Genomic DNA, 13,699 nt, shown 5'->3' with positions numbered 1-13,699 from the left:
GTCTTTGTGAACACATATGGGCCTGGTAGTGAGAAGACTAGAGGAAAGGTTCTTAGACAGATTTAAATGAGAGTTGAGAGGGTTTTAGGAAGAATGTCAATGTTGTAGTAGTGTAAGATCTCAATGTTAGATTCAGGGATGTATGAACAGATGGAGTGTTTGGGAAGTTTGGAGAGCCATGTAAAAATCATAGTGGAGAGCTGATGGTAGAGATGCATTTAGAGTTGACAAAAACTAACAATGTTTAAGAAGGTCAAGCATAAGTATATATGGGAAAGGGTGGTGGATGGGTGGTTCATAAAGCATTAGTGGACTACGTAGTGACATTTAAAATAAGAGTTCTGGATGTCCACGTTCTCAGGGGAGTGATTGATGGTGGCAGTGGGAGGCACTTAGAAAATGACAGTGATGGGAGAGGAAAATGGAAGATATTAAAATGTGATTGTAGTAGTTTTAGAGGGATTAGTTTGTTGTGTGTTGTTGGAATGGCTTAGGGGATGGTTTTAATTGAGATGATAAGGGAAGGAACAGAGGGAGCTATTGGTGAGAAGCAGTGTGGGTTTAGGAAAGGTAGAGGATGTGTGTATCAGATTTTTGTGGTAAGGCAGATCTGTGAGGCGGCTTTGGTAAAAGGTAAGGATTTTTTGGGGGTCTGCATGGATATGAAGTTTTATGATATGGTAGACAGGCAGGTACTGTGGGAGGTTTTGCAGATATGTGGGACTGGGGGAAAGCCATTAAGGGCAGTCTAGAATTTTTATGCAAGTAGTAGAGCCTGTGTCAATAGTGGAAATGAAAAGAGTGAGTGATTTGAGGCTAAGGTGGGGCTGCATCAGGGCTGTCATGTCACCATGGCTGTTCACCGTGTACATTGATAGGGTGCTATGGGAGTATGAGGGTAATGGGCAGGGGACTGAAGATGGAGAGAAGTGAGATGTAAGTCAGTTGTTACTTGGGGATGACACTATGCTTGTGGCAAGGTCATAAAAGGGATTAAGCCAGTTAGTGATAGAGTCTGGGAAGGTATGTGCTATAAAGTTGAGGGTGAATATGGCTAAAAGTAAAGTGATGAGTTGTACAAGAGGAGAGGATGGTAGCAAGTTGGCCACCTTATAGGGGGAAAGAAGCCTTTTGTACATAGATATACATAACACCCTTCACTTCATTACATGGAAAACAGCCCCTTATCCACTCAAAAATTGCATCCAACATACCTTACACTAAAGGTTAAGAAAAAGCTCAATGAAACATTTTCCTATATTGTACATTATATACATTTAAAATTTGTGATCAATATTATTTAGGCTGTGGATACTTCCTTAGCAATATATTAATCTGTTTATGGGACATCTGTTTTGCACCAGGTATTAAAACTCCCTCTCTCTCTTGTAAAGATCGTGTTCTTTCCATTTCCTGCAGCCAAGAAAACATCTATCAAACTTATTATCAATAAATGAGTGTTATATGTTATATAAAAATAGATTTAGGAAATAAATCAAAGAATGACACTGGAACTGCAAAAACTTAACATTATAACCAAATATAAAATTGCAATATATGTCCATTTAAACCTACCATAAATCTAATGTGACACTTTTGAAATGATTCAATTTCCTGGGGACACTTTGACTCTTTAAAATCATTCTTCTTGAAGCAAGCAAACAGTAAACTCATTTCATGTAAACATGCCACATCTGTGAAATCAAGAAAATATACAATTAATTCAAAGTAACCAAAACAAACACTAGAAAAGTTAAGATAATTCAATAAGACAACTCATCACCTTCATGTATTAACATTCCTATGTTACAGAGCAATTCAAGATCAGATCTCACATGTATACTTTTCAATCAATCTATTACCCAATATCTCTTGCAAGAAACCTGCAACCCCTAGATAACTAGCCACAGCCACCAAATCAGCCCATGGGCCATTCAGTAGAGATTTTGTATTACTGTTAGAAATGGCAAGTGTAGGCCTGTGTAGTACAAAATACAACATTTCTAGTGTCTAGGCCTTATTTTTTTCATAGTGAGATTACATGAAACAAACAGAAATGAACTTAGTGACCTTTAATATAACCCAATTTTTATCCATACACTACACAGTAAAAGAGATGAATCTATCTGCATACCATGAGCCTTTTCCCCCTTATCATGGAAGTAGCCAATTTCAAAAGGCATATACCCACCCCCATCCATTTCATCCTCACCTATTCCAATCTCCCATTTACTACCCTTTCCTCCCTCTCATCTTGACTCTTCATGGATGATGGGTCATCCCTATATCCGACCCACTTCCCTGGGTCAAACGCAATATAACAAGACAATGCACATCCACAGCAAGGCCACTTCACTAATTGGCAACCCCTTCTCCACCCCCTCATGCAGAAAAATACCAGATGTAGATAAATCCCTTTGGGCTGCATCAAAATATCATTTACACATAACCACTACCTAACACCCCATCCTCCACCCACTCCCTTGCATCATAGTATCATCTACACACAGCCATTCTCTACTCACTTCTATCTCCCACCTTCTCCCTTGCTCAACAGACATCCCTCTCCTGCTCAACACCCCTTTCACCCCATCCATCCATCTCATCCTCTGTTGCCTCCTCATGTTCACTCTATCCACCTCTGCCTTCCACACCTCTTTTACTAATCACTAAGCAGTAATATAAGAAACTGACAGAAGTGTGAGAGGTAGTGAAGGATAGGGCAGAGGTAGGGGTAGAAGAGGAATGGGGGTGTTTCAAGGAGGAAGTAACAAGGTGTGCAAAGACAGTGTGTGGAACAATGATGATAAGAGGGAATAAAAGGAAGGGTAGTAAGTGGTGGGATGATAAAGTGAATAAGGTTGTTGAAGAGATGAACCATCTCTCTTGCCTTCTCCACCATAAATATATATATATATATATATATATATATATATATATATATATATACATATATATATTGGCTGGGATGCCGACGCTGCCAGCAGCCTACCAAAACTATTGTACTCGCGTCTCACAGCGTGCAGAGTAATTGTACTGCACTGCCAGGCATAACATTGCAATTCTATTACTCTATTAAATGTTAAATATTATTGCACTATCTCGTGGTCGTAAAGTCCCATAGGTCGTACGTCAACAACTGCCTGTATATAGTGCCAGACAAAAGTAATGGCCGGGTGGGGCGAGAGGACAAGAATTTTGCCCGTTTTATAACCATACCTGTAGGAGATAGTATTGAATTCAGACAAAAGTGATGGCCAGGCTGTAATGTAGGATAGTCTGAGTCACATGGCAGCACAAAATGGTGATTAGTGTGCATCTACCTGTTATGGGAAGAGGATTGCTGTGGTGAGTGCTCATAGAATTCTCTCTATGACATGTTGCATTTTTACCACTCCAGGCACTACAACCCTAATATGACCTCTAAGAGGGAATATTCACGTGAAGCAATTGCTCAGATCATTGCTTTAAAGGAATCTGGGCTGCAAACCAAGCAAATAGTGCAGAAAATTGGTGCCAGTGATGGGTTTCTTCACAGGGTGGCACCTCTTGTAATTCAGGTCCTTGATGTGGCGGAGTACTGTCCTCACAGAGACACCACCAAACACATCTGGGTTGTCCTGCTTGATTTTCTTGGCTGTGGTTCTTAGACTCCAAAGTACGTTTCAAAATATTGTGGGCCTGACCTGAAGTCTTCTTAGGCTTAGCAAACCTTGGTTTTGAAGATGGCAGGTTGTTCCCTCCCTCCTCATAAAATCTGCCAACCTACCAGCACACTGTTCTCTCACTGGCACCAATTTGCTGCACTATTTGCTTGGTTTGCAGGCCAGATTCCTTTAAAGCAATTATATGAGCAACTGTTTCATGTGAATATTCCCTCCTAGAGACCATATTAGGATCATAGGGCCTGGAGTGGTAAAATTGCGACACGTCAGAGAGAAAATTCTACGAGCACTTACCGCAGCAATCTTCTTCCCACAACAGCAAGATCCACACTCACTGCCATTCTATGCTGCCACATGACTCAGACTATCCTACATTATACACAGCCCAGCCATCACTTTTGTCTGAATTTAATACTATCTCCTATGGGTATGCGACACGTCAGAGAGAAAATTCTACGAGCACTCACCACAGCAATCTTCTTCCCACAACAGCAAGATCCCCACTCACTGCCATTTTAAGCTGCCACATGACTCAGACTATCCTACATTATATACAGCCCAGCCATCACTTTTGTCTGACTTTAATACTATCTCCTATGGGTATGGTTATAAAACAGGTAAAATTCTTGTCCTCCTGCCCCACCCGGCCATCACTTTTGTCCGGTATTGTATAAATATATATATATATATATATATATATATATTCTCTCTCCCCCTCTTCCCACCATATCTCTCTCTCCTCTCACCATATATCTCTCCCTCCCCACCTTATTTCCCTATTTCTATCACTTCCCCACCATATTTCTCTCTCCGCTATCCCTCCTCCTTCTTTCTCTTCCTCGTTATCTCTCCCTCTCACTCTTTCTGTATCCCTGCCACTCCCCACCATATTTCTCTTGCTTTCTCTATCTGTCACACCTCTCTCCCCTATCATGTCTATCTCTATTCCTCCCTGACTGCCATATTTCTTTTTCTCTATCCTGCAAGGTGTACATCAAGTGCAAGGATGCTTTCTCTATCTGTCACACCTCTCTCCCCTATCATGTCTATCTCTATTACTCCCTGACTGCCATATTTCTTTTTCTCTATCCTGCAAGGTGTATATCAAGTGCAAGGATGAAAAAGTACATCAAGTAAGTAATCTTGAACAATTAGTTGAATTTCAAAAGTTCACATTCCTTAATCTTCTAACGCAAACATAACCATGAACACTACAACACAAAAACTAAAACAAACATATCAAAAAACTGTTCTTCATGCCATACCCTTGTCCCTACCAATCACCTCAAATGTACATTATGCAAACATTTATATAATTTCATGTGTGCAAATATACCCGTAAATACTGCCAAAAATAACCCCAATATTTTCAAAAACTGGTTCTGCCCAGACTGCTCAAAAACATTTCCCTATCATGCCATCTCAAACACAGAAATTAACTTTTTGTTTTCCGCACCAAATCTCGCATCAAAAAACCCGGATGTATATACCGCCATTAAGAAGTATAAAGAAATGGACAAAATATCAGAAAAGGAATTTTCGATATTTAATCACAATAATACCCAAATTGACCCCGAATTAAATGTTTACTCAAAACTAACAAAAGACAGCGATTACTATAGTGATACACAATTTGACACGGTATTTCGTGATATTTATGGTTTCACACTAATTCACATCAATGCAAGGAGCCTAAACGCCAATTATCAGAAAATTGACTGTTATCTCAAGTTACTCAATAAAAGCTTTGACGTTATAGTGATAAGCGAAACATGGATTGACCCAGGATGTCTAGTAAACTTCTTACAAGACTATACTCCCTACAGTGCTAATAGACAGATCCAAAAAGGCGGCGGAGTCTCTATCTTCATAAAAAAATCAATTTCATGCAAACTAATAAATCAATCCACTAATTCGTATGAAAACCTATTTGATTGCGTAGCTGTTGAGATTTTCAGTAAAAAAAAAAAAAAATCCGTCATAACAAGTATTTACAGAAAGCCAGGCACAAACATCAATGAGTTCACAAATATGCTTGAAGAAATCATAACTCCATTTAGAAATAAAAATCTATATCTCTGAGGTGACTTCAACATAGATTTACTTAGGTATGAGACTCATGAACAAACAAGACACTTTACAGATATGATTTTCTCTTTAGGTATATATCCTTTGATAAATAAACCAACCCGAATAACAAATACAAGTGAAACATTGATAGATAACATTTTCACCAATATTGTAAACTCCGAGATTCATAGTGGTATCTTCATAAGTGATATAAGTGACCATCTACCGGTATTCACTATCAGTCCAAAAGAAATGCACTGCATAACAAAACCCAGAATTGTACTTAAACGTAAAATTGACGAAAAATATATTGCAAAATTAAATCAATGCTTAAAAGAAGAAAATTGGGATCAGGTTTACGAGTCAGAAAATGCCAATCTATCATATAACGAATTTGTAAGCATTATCATGAGTAATGTAAACAAATGCTGCCCAGAGAGAGAAGTAGAAATAAAACCACGTAACGTAAACTCAAAACCATGGTTTACAAACGGTCTTAAGAACGCGTGTCGAAAGAAAAACCAACTTTACAAGAAATCTATTCAAAGCAAGTCCTTGACAGACGAAAACAAATACAAAGTGTACAAAAACAAACTTACAACAATTTTACGCAACTGTGAAAAAAATACTGACACACTGCTTGAAGGTTATAAAGGTAATATAAAAAAGACATGGGAAGTAATAAACAACTTAACTAGGCACAAAATTAATAACACCAATGAATTCATAGACAGTATTAAAAAAGGAAAAACTAAAAAAGAAGTGGCAAACGAATTTAATGAATTTCTCCCATGTAGGACTTAACCTCGCGAAACAAATAAAGACAACACATCAATTTTTTGAAACACCGAATAAATAACACTATGTTTTTAAAACCCGTCACGGAAAACGAACTTATGAACACAGTAAAGTCAATGCAGAACAAGAAATCACTCGATTGCACAGGAATCAACATGAACCTCATAAAACAAATTATGTCTATCATCAAAGATCATTTTCTGACAATATGCAATATATCATTTGAACAAGGGATATTTCCAGATGCAATGAAAATAGCAAAAGTAATACCAATATTCAAATCAGCCGACAAATCAAGTTATAATAACTATAGACCAATTTCACTATTACCACAGTTTTCCAAAATTCTTGCAAAGTTATTCACAATTCGCCTTGACTCATTTCTAAAAAAAAAAATGACGTCAATTACCATAGTCAATATGGATTTCAACGAAATCTTTCAACGTCTACAGCAGTAATGGAATTAATTGAAGAGATAACTAATAATATAGAACAAAAGAAAAAGACAGCCAGCATATTTATTGATCTTAAAAAGGCATTTGACACAGTAAATCATGAAATCCTAATTCGAAAGGCCGAATACTATGGGCTAAGAGTAAAGTTAATGACTGGCTAAAAAGTTATCTAAAAAACAGGAAACAATATGTGGCCATTGAGGAAGAAAGATCACACATTCTACCAGTTACATGCGGAGTACCTCAAGGTTCAGTTCTAGGACCCAAACTATTCTTACTATACATTAATGACATTACAAATGTATCCAACCTTATGAAATTTATACTGTTCGCCGACGATACCACCATTCTATGCTCCGATACAAATTCCGACAAACTGATCAAGACAATTAATGAAGGATTATGTCAACTATCCAACTGGTTTTCAGCCAATAAGCTATCCTTAAACGTATAAAAAACTAACTACCTGCTTTTCTACAAGAATAATGAAAGTACTAAGCCGATCAAAATAAACAACGAAATTATTGAAAAAGCGTCCGTCAGTAAATTCCTAGGCATGTATTTAGACGATCAACTTAATTGGAAACATCATATAAATCACGTGATAAATAAGATATCCAAAACTTTAGGAATTATGCATAAAATGAGAAATATCCTCAATGAAAATACCCTACGTACCATTTATTGTAGTCTACTACTACCATATTTAAACTATTGTTCAGAAATTTGGGGTAATACTTATCAAACTAATCTTCAACGCATAATTACCTCTCAAAAAAAGGCACTGCATATAATCTGCAATGTAGGTCGTTCGGAACATACAAATAATTTATTTAAAAAACTAAATCTACTCAAATTCAATGACTTAATAAAGTACAAAACTGCCATTGTTATGCACCAAATCTACAATAAACAAATGAATCAAAACATATTGAAATTTTACTCAACTTACGAAACTCGCTATGCGACTAGGCAAACAAACGACTTCTTTAAAACTCAATACAGAACAACCAAAAAAAGCCAATGCTTATCTATTATAGGTGTTAACACATGGAATAAACTGGAAAAGGATTTACCTAAGACAAAATGTTTATCAACATTCAAACGATACTTAAAAAATTCTTTAATCTATAAGTATTAGTATATTGAACACTTCAGGTCCATTTCATGGTTGTATTCATGGAGAAACTGTCATGTACTGCCCAAGTCTGCCGCTCTTTTTTTTTTCTATTCCAGCAGGTCACGGTGACCCAGATCTGCGCATTAAGCAATTATCGTCCCGTCAACAATCGACCTGACCTCTCACCTCTCACCTGACCCCCACAAGTTGCGATGCTCGCTCGTGCCCCCGATTTCTACGTGAGGTCGGAGTTAGCGGACGTCGTGTCGCATGTCATTGTGTGTGTGTGTGTATATATGTGTATGCATGTATGTGTGTATATATGTGTGTAGATGTGTATGTACCATACTAACATGTAACAAAAATAAATAAATAAAAATATTTTTTTTCCTTAAGGGAGAACAACTCCCCATAAGCTTTGCTTCTCGCTCTCCCTTTTCAACTACCAATTTTGTAAAAAATGTATATATGTATGTCCAATTGTATTTAATATTGTTGAATAAACCTATACTACTACTACTACTACAATATGCCTCACCAGAGCCATCAGGTGCATATTTCACCCACATAAACTTTTTCTCCCACTCAGCTCTGTACCTCCTGGCACGGTCATAACTGCAGTTCCACTTCGGCATCTCTATCCTTCCCCCTTCTCTGTTTTTCTATTCCCCCACCACCATATCTCTCTCCTTCTCTCCCTCTATTGTTACCCCACCATGTATCTCTCTCTCTTGCTCCACCCCACCATGTACAGTAGCGAGCATAAGTTAAGGGACAGTAAAACACTTTCTGAATAAATCTTTATTGTAACTTAAGTATTTAATCAAGAGACCTGTAAACTGACACAGATTTACATACACTTCTAGTATGAATTCTGATGAAGTTTCAAAGCAATAGATAGACCGGTTAGTAAATAAGCAGAAGAATAGTACAACAGTTACATTTCCATGTAGTGCAAAAGTTAAGGGACACATCAAAAAATGCAACCAAAAACCTTGTTGATGTCAATTTAGCTCTTATTTGTAAGTATTTATAAGACTTTCTGCATCAAGCCAATTATAGCTTAAGCTTGTACATTATTGGAACGCCTTAAAATTCATCATGGCGCCTGCAAAACGTCAACAAGTGTCTGAAGCAGAGAGAAACCGCATTGTGTCTTTACACAAAGATGAATTATCATTTTCAGAGATTTCACGTGCAATAGGGAGATCTCGCAGTATCGTGCAACGCATTGTAGCTAGATTCAAACAGTCAGGAAACGTTAAAACTTTGCCAAAGACCGGCAGACCTCGAAAAACCAATGCGAGAGAGGACAGAATGATGGTGAGACAGAGCATACAGGACCGTTTTAAGACTGCAGCTGAAATTTCTCGCGAGATGGGTGAAACTTCCAGTGGCACAGTGTCTCGATTTACGGTTTCACGTCGACTGAAGCAAGCTGGTTTGTTGGCACGTGTTCCTGCTGAGAAGCCTTTGATTTCAAAGAAAATTAAAAAACTACGTCTTCAGTTTGCCCAAGAACATGTTGTATGGTCGGACACACAGTGGGCTACAGTTCATTTCAGTGATGAATCCAAGTTTAATGTGATCGGGTCTGATGGAAAAAAGTATGTCAGACGCAAATTAGGTGAAAGGTTGTCTCCAAAGTGCGTCAAAAAGACAGTGAAATTTGGAGGAGGTAGTGTGACGGTGTGGGGAGCCATTTCTGCTGCCGGGCCTGGACCGCTTGTTCGCCTGTATGGTACAGTAAATGCAGCTGTATACAAGGAGCTACTTCGACAGTATGCGCTACCAAGTTTACGAGCTGCAGCTGCACAACCACCCATTTTCATGCAAGATAATGCTCCTTGCCACAAAGCCAAGTCCGTTACCACATTCTTGAGGGACGAGGGGATATCAGTTATGAATTGGCCAGCCCAAAGCCCTGATCTTAATCCAATAGAAAACGTATGGAAGATCATTGGAGAACGTGCGCAAGCCAAAAATCCAGAAAAACAGGACAAACTATGGGAATATTTGGAAGAAGAGTGGAAAAGTTGACTCCGGAGTTTTGTAGAACATTAATAGGTTCCTGTGGTAAACGATGCAATGAGGTTATTCAGAACAAGGGTATGTTCACCAATTATTGATACTCTTGATATTTTTTGATGGTGTCCCTTAACTTTTGCACTACATGGAAATGTAACTGTTATACTATTCTTCTACTTATTTACTAACCGGTCTATCTATTGCTTTGAAACTTCATCAGAATTCATACTAGAAGTGTATGTAAATCTGTGTCAGTTTACAGGTCTCTTGATTAAATACTTAAGTTACAATAAAGATTTATTCAGAGAGTGTTTTACTGTCCCTTAACTTATGCTCGCTACTGTATATCTTTCTCTATCCCTCCACTCCACCATCTATCTTCCTCTCCCCCACTTTCTTTACTTCTCTTTTACTGTCTCTCTCTCTCCATCTGCCCCCCCATTTTTCTATTTACCACCCGCCATATCACTATCTCTGTCTCTGTCTACCCTCCCTTCCTGCCATATCTCTTTCTCCCTCCTCCCCTTATCTCCCACTTTCTCATTCATTAACTGTGTGTCTGTGGACATCTAAAAGTATCATTTCAATGAGGACCTCATAAGCTACCATAAGTCAAAATTAATACATAATAATTCCTCTAATGCCATCTTCACATGTGCCCATCCATCACCTTGTCTTGTAGACTCATGGTTAGGCTTGTATTGAGAGAAATGGAGACAGATAGGGAATTGATGACAACAATAAGGAAAAGACAGTTGCGATTCTTAGGACATATAATGAGGAGAGAAGGGTTGGAAGAGGTAGTGATGACGGGAATGGTGGAGGGAAGGAGAGCGAGAGGAAAGCAGAGGGAGAAGTATATGGACAGGCTGATGAGGGCGACAGGAAAACAACTCAAACCAGCACAGATGTTACAAGTAACTAGGGACCATGAACGGTGGCACTCCATAGTTGCCCAAGTCCAAGAGGATATGGCACGACGGTAAGGTAAGGTTAGGCTTGGCAAGATTACTTTTCAGATATGAGGTGATGGTACCCAAAGTAGTTGTATTAGTTATCTGTATCATCAATAAGAATGTTAGTTCTGTTCATGCAGATGCTATGCAATGTTTACCATATTTTTCGGTGTATGACCCGCGGCTTTTTGCCTCAGAAAGGGGCCAAAATTTGGGGGTGGCGGTGATATAAAGCTGTGGGATATCTGTGGATTCTGGTTAGAAATTGCCCTCTTACGCTGTCAAAAAAAAAAAAATTGAACGATTAGTTTAGCTGGGTGCCCTCTCGGATCGGGGATTTGCGGGGGGACCGACCGGGTTCGTCATATGAAAGTTGATTAATGTCATAATACAGCGCGTACGATCGAGACAAATGACAAAAAGAAGGTGGGATTTGTCAGTATCTTACCCGCTTTACATGCTCTTGTTATTAATAAAGGCATTATCACAAATAAAACAGACCTAACTAAACAGCATGAACATACAATACAACAGTGACTGGTACCAACACCAACATCGAGTGTCGCGATCAAACAAAAACAAGCGAGCGGCCATTTTCGCAATTACAAATTACAAACTGTACCTGATTCCTTAATGCTAAATTTGTGCATTACATGTAGGTCGTTCAAGCATGGAAGAAAATTAAAGAATCGACTATTCAAAACGGTTTCCGTAAATCAGAAATGTGCCATCCTGCAATGTTCAATGCATGCTACGACTCGGAAAAGGAATCGGACGAATCCGAAATGGAAACGGATGAGGTCACTGCATCAGAATTGGCCGATTTATACCACAACCTATTCCATGACGATACAGAGGATTAGGAATTTGATGGCTTCATGAGCGATGATACGCCTTCATAAACATTGACTGTCGTCTGTGATCACTGACTGTGTTTTTTTTCTAATAACAATGTGCTCCATTGACTCTGTTCATAACAGTTCAGTAATGTGCTCTATTATTGTTCTATTCTATTGAAAAATAACCATTGGAAAGTGTTTGGTTTAATAATTAATTACCAGTCTTTGTATGGCATTCATAAACTAATTGATTGATCAATTACCGGTAAACAATCAAACAGGGTTTTATGGCATTATTTACACAAATTTATTAAGGTTCTTTGTAATATATATATAAGTGTAATAAAATATATTGAAATGTAATTTGTTGGTTATTCTTCATCTTCATCACAATCAGAAATAAATAGGACTGGAGGAATACTGGTATCATGATCATGAATCGCAATGCCGCGTCTTCGACCCATCCCAAAGGCATCGTAAGATCAGTTGCACACTTTCGAGATCACCCCTCTTTCATCAAAGCTACCACTACATCTAGTGGCAGCTTCAGAAACCAAATTGTGAGGTTGTGTACATACGTGTCGGCCTTTGACGTGTGATGAATCCTGAAAAGCAAGATATCACCAAGAAACCTGCCAATATCGGAAAACATATATCTCTTTTTATAAATCACATAAGCATTGATGAAACAGAAAATTTAGAAAAAGCCTCAGCTTTGAAATTACTTTGATCACCATGTCAACGGCCGGCCATAACAACAACCGCCGTGAGCTGTGCCTGTGGCCACCCATGCATGGGTAGTATACATCGTCGGATCTGCACTGCCGCGCACGCCATATGACTGCGGGTCATACAGCGGTGCGGGTCTTGTGTGGAATTTCACTAAGGTGTAAGGGGGTGCGGGTCATATAACGGTGCGGGCTATAGTCCGAAAAATATGGTAGTTTTCGTAACCATGGTATTTATGAGACAAAGACTTCAAACTCACAAAGGTAACCTTTTTTATTCTACACTACAAAGAAATTTCTGAATATTAAGTTCTAATATATTACAGACGCTCCTCTATTTACGTTCATTCGTTTTACGTTTTTTCGATTTTACGTTTGAACTGACTGTAAAAAAAATTGTAAAAAAAAAAAAAAAAAATTGAGTGAATTTTTTAGTTTAGCGCGCTCACCGTAGTTCAAACAATACTTGCGCATGACGCTGCGTCCATTGTTTACATTGCACAAATGACAAACTGAACATGCCTTGCCTCATCCTCCTTTCCTCCTCCCCCTCCTCCTCCACCATCTCAATTTATGTTGCTTGAATTTGATTTATTTGAAATTAATGTTATTATTTTACAATGTTATGGGTATAATTAATGATTTAGGGGTGTTTTATAAGATACGGTAATAGAATTTACGGATGTATAGTATAGTAACAACTTACGTTCATTTTCAACTTACGTTCGGCCGTTCGGAACGTAACTAAAATGTAAGTTGGGGAGCGTCTGTATTTGTATTTACTTCATTGCTTAGTACACTAACAAATCTTTATTTTGAACATGGTAAACAATTCAATCAGATATATTTAATGTATCATACATGTAACAACATAGTTTAATTTTACATTACAGGTAAACGTCGACTTACGATGGCCGCGACTTACGATTGTTCGACTTTACGATGACGACGACGACGATATGATAATTTAACCCCTTCCATACGGTGCCGCACACGTAGGCGTCATGAGGAGCAAGTGGATTCGCGACGCTGCCATATCG

General features: G+C 38.3%; 1 protein-coding gene across 2 annotated transcripts in view; it reads right to left on the bottom strand.

Annotated features, from left to right (window-relative positions):
- Window positions 1-1,243: 1,243 nt before the first annotated feature.
- The window catches only part of LOC143034673 (small ribosomal subunit protein mS37), a 35,354-nt gene continuing 22,898 nt past the window's right edge, over window positions 1,244-13,699 (bottom strand). For both annotated transcript variants that reach the window (XM_076201042.1, XM_076201041.1), the window contains exons 3-4: window positions 1,576-1,694; window positions 1,244-1,413 (exon numbers count right to left, since the gene is read on the bottom strand). In XM_076201042.1, coding sequence (XP_076057157.1) covers window positions 1,297-1,413; window positions 1,576-1,694 — 236 coding nt within the window. In that variant the 3' untranslated portion in view covers window positions 1,244-1,296. The remainder of the gene's footprint in view (window positions 1,414-1,575; window positions 1,695-13,699) is intronic.

This window comes from Oratosquilla oratoria, chromosome 17 (assembly GCF_046742065.1).
Source record: "Oratosquilla oratoria isolate Oo_2021 chromosome 17, ASM4674206v1, whole genome shotgun sequence".
Classification (NCBI taxonomy): Eukaryota; Metazoa; Arthropoda; class Malacostraca; order Stomatopoda; family Squillidae; genus Oratosquilla; species Oratosquilla oratoria.
Note: the sequence above shows the minus strand (reverse complement) of the source record. Positions and strands in the feature narration are given on the sequence as shown.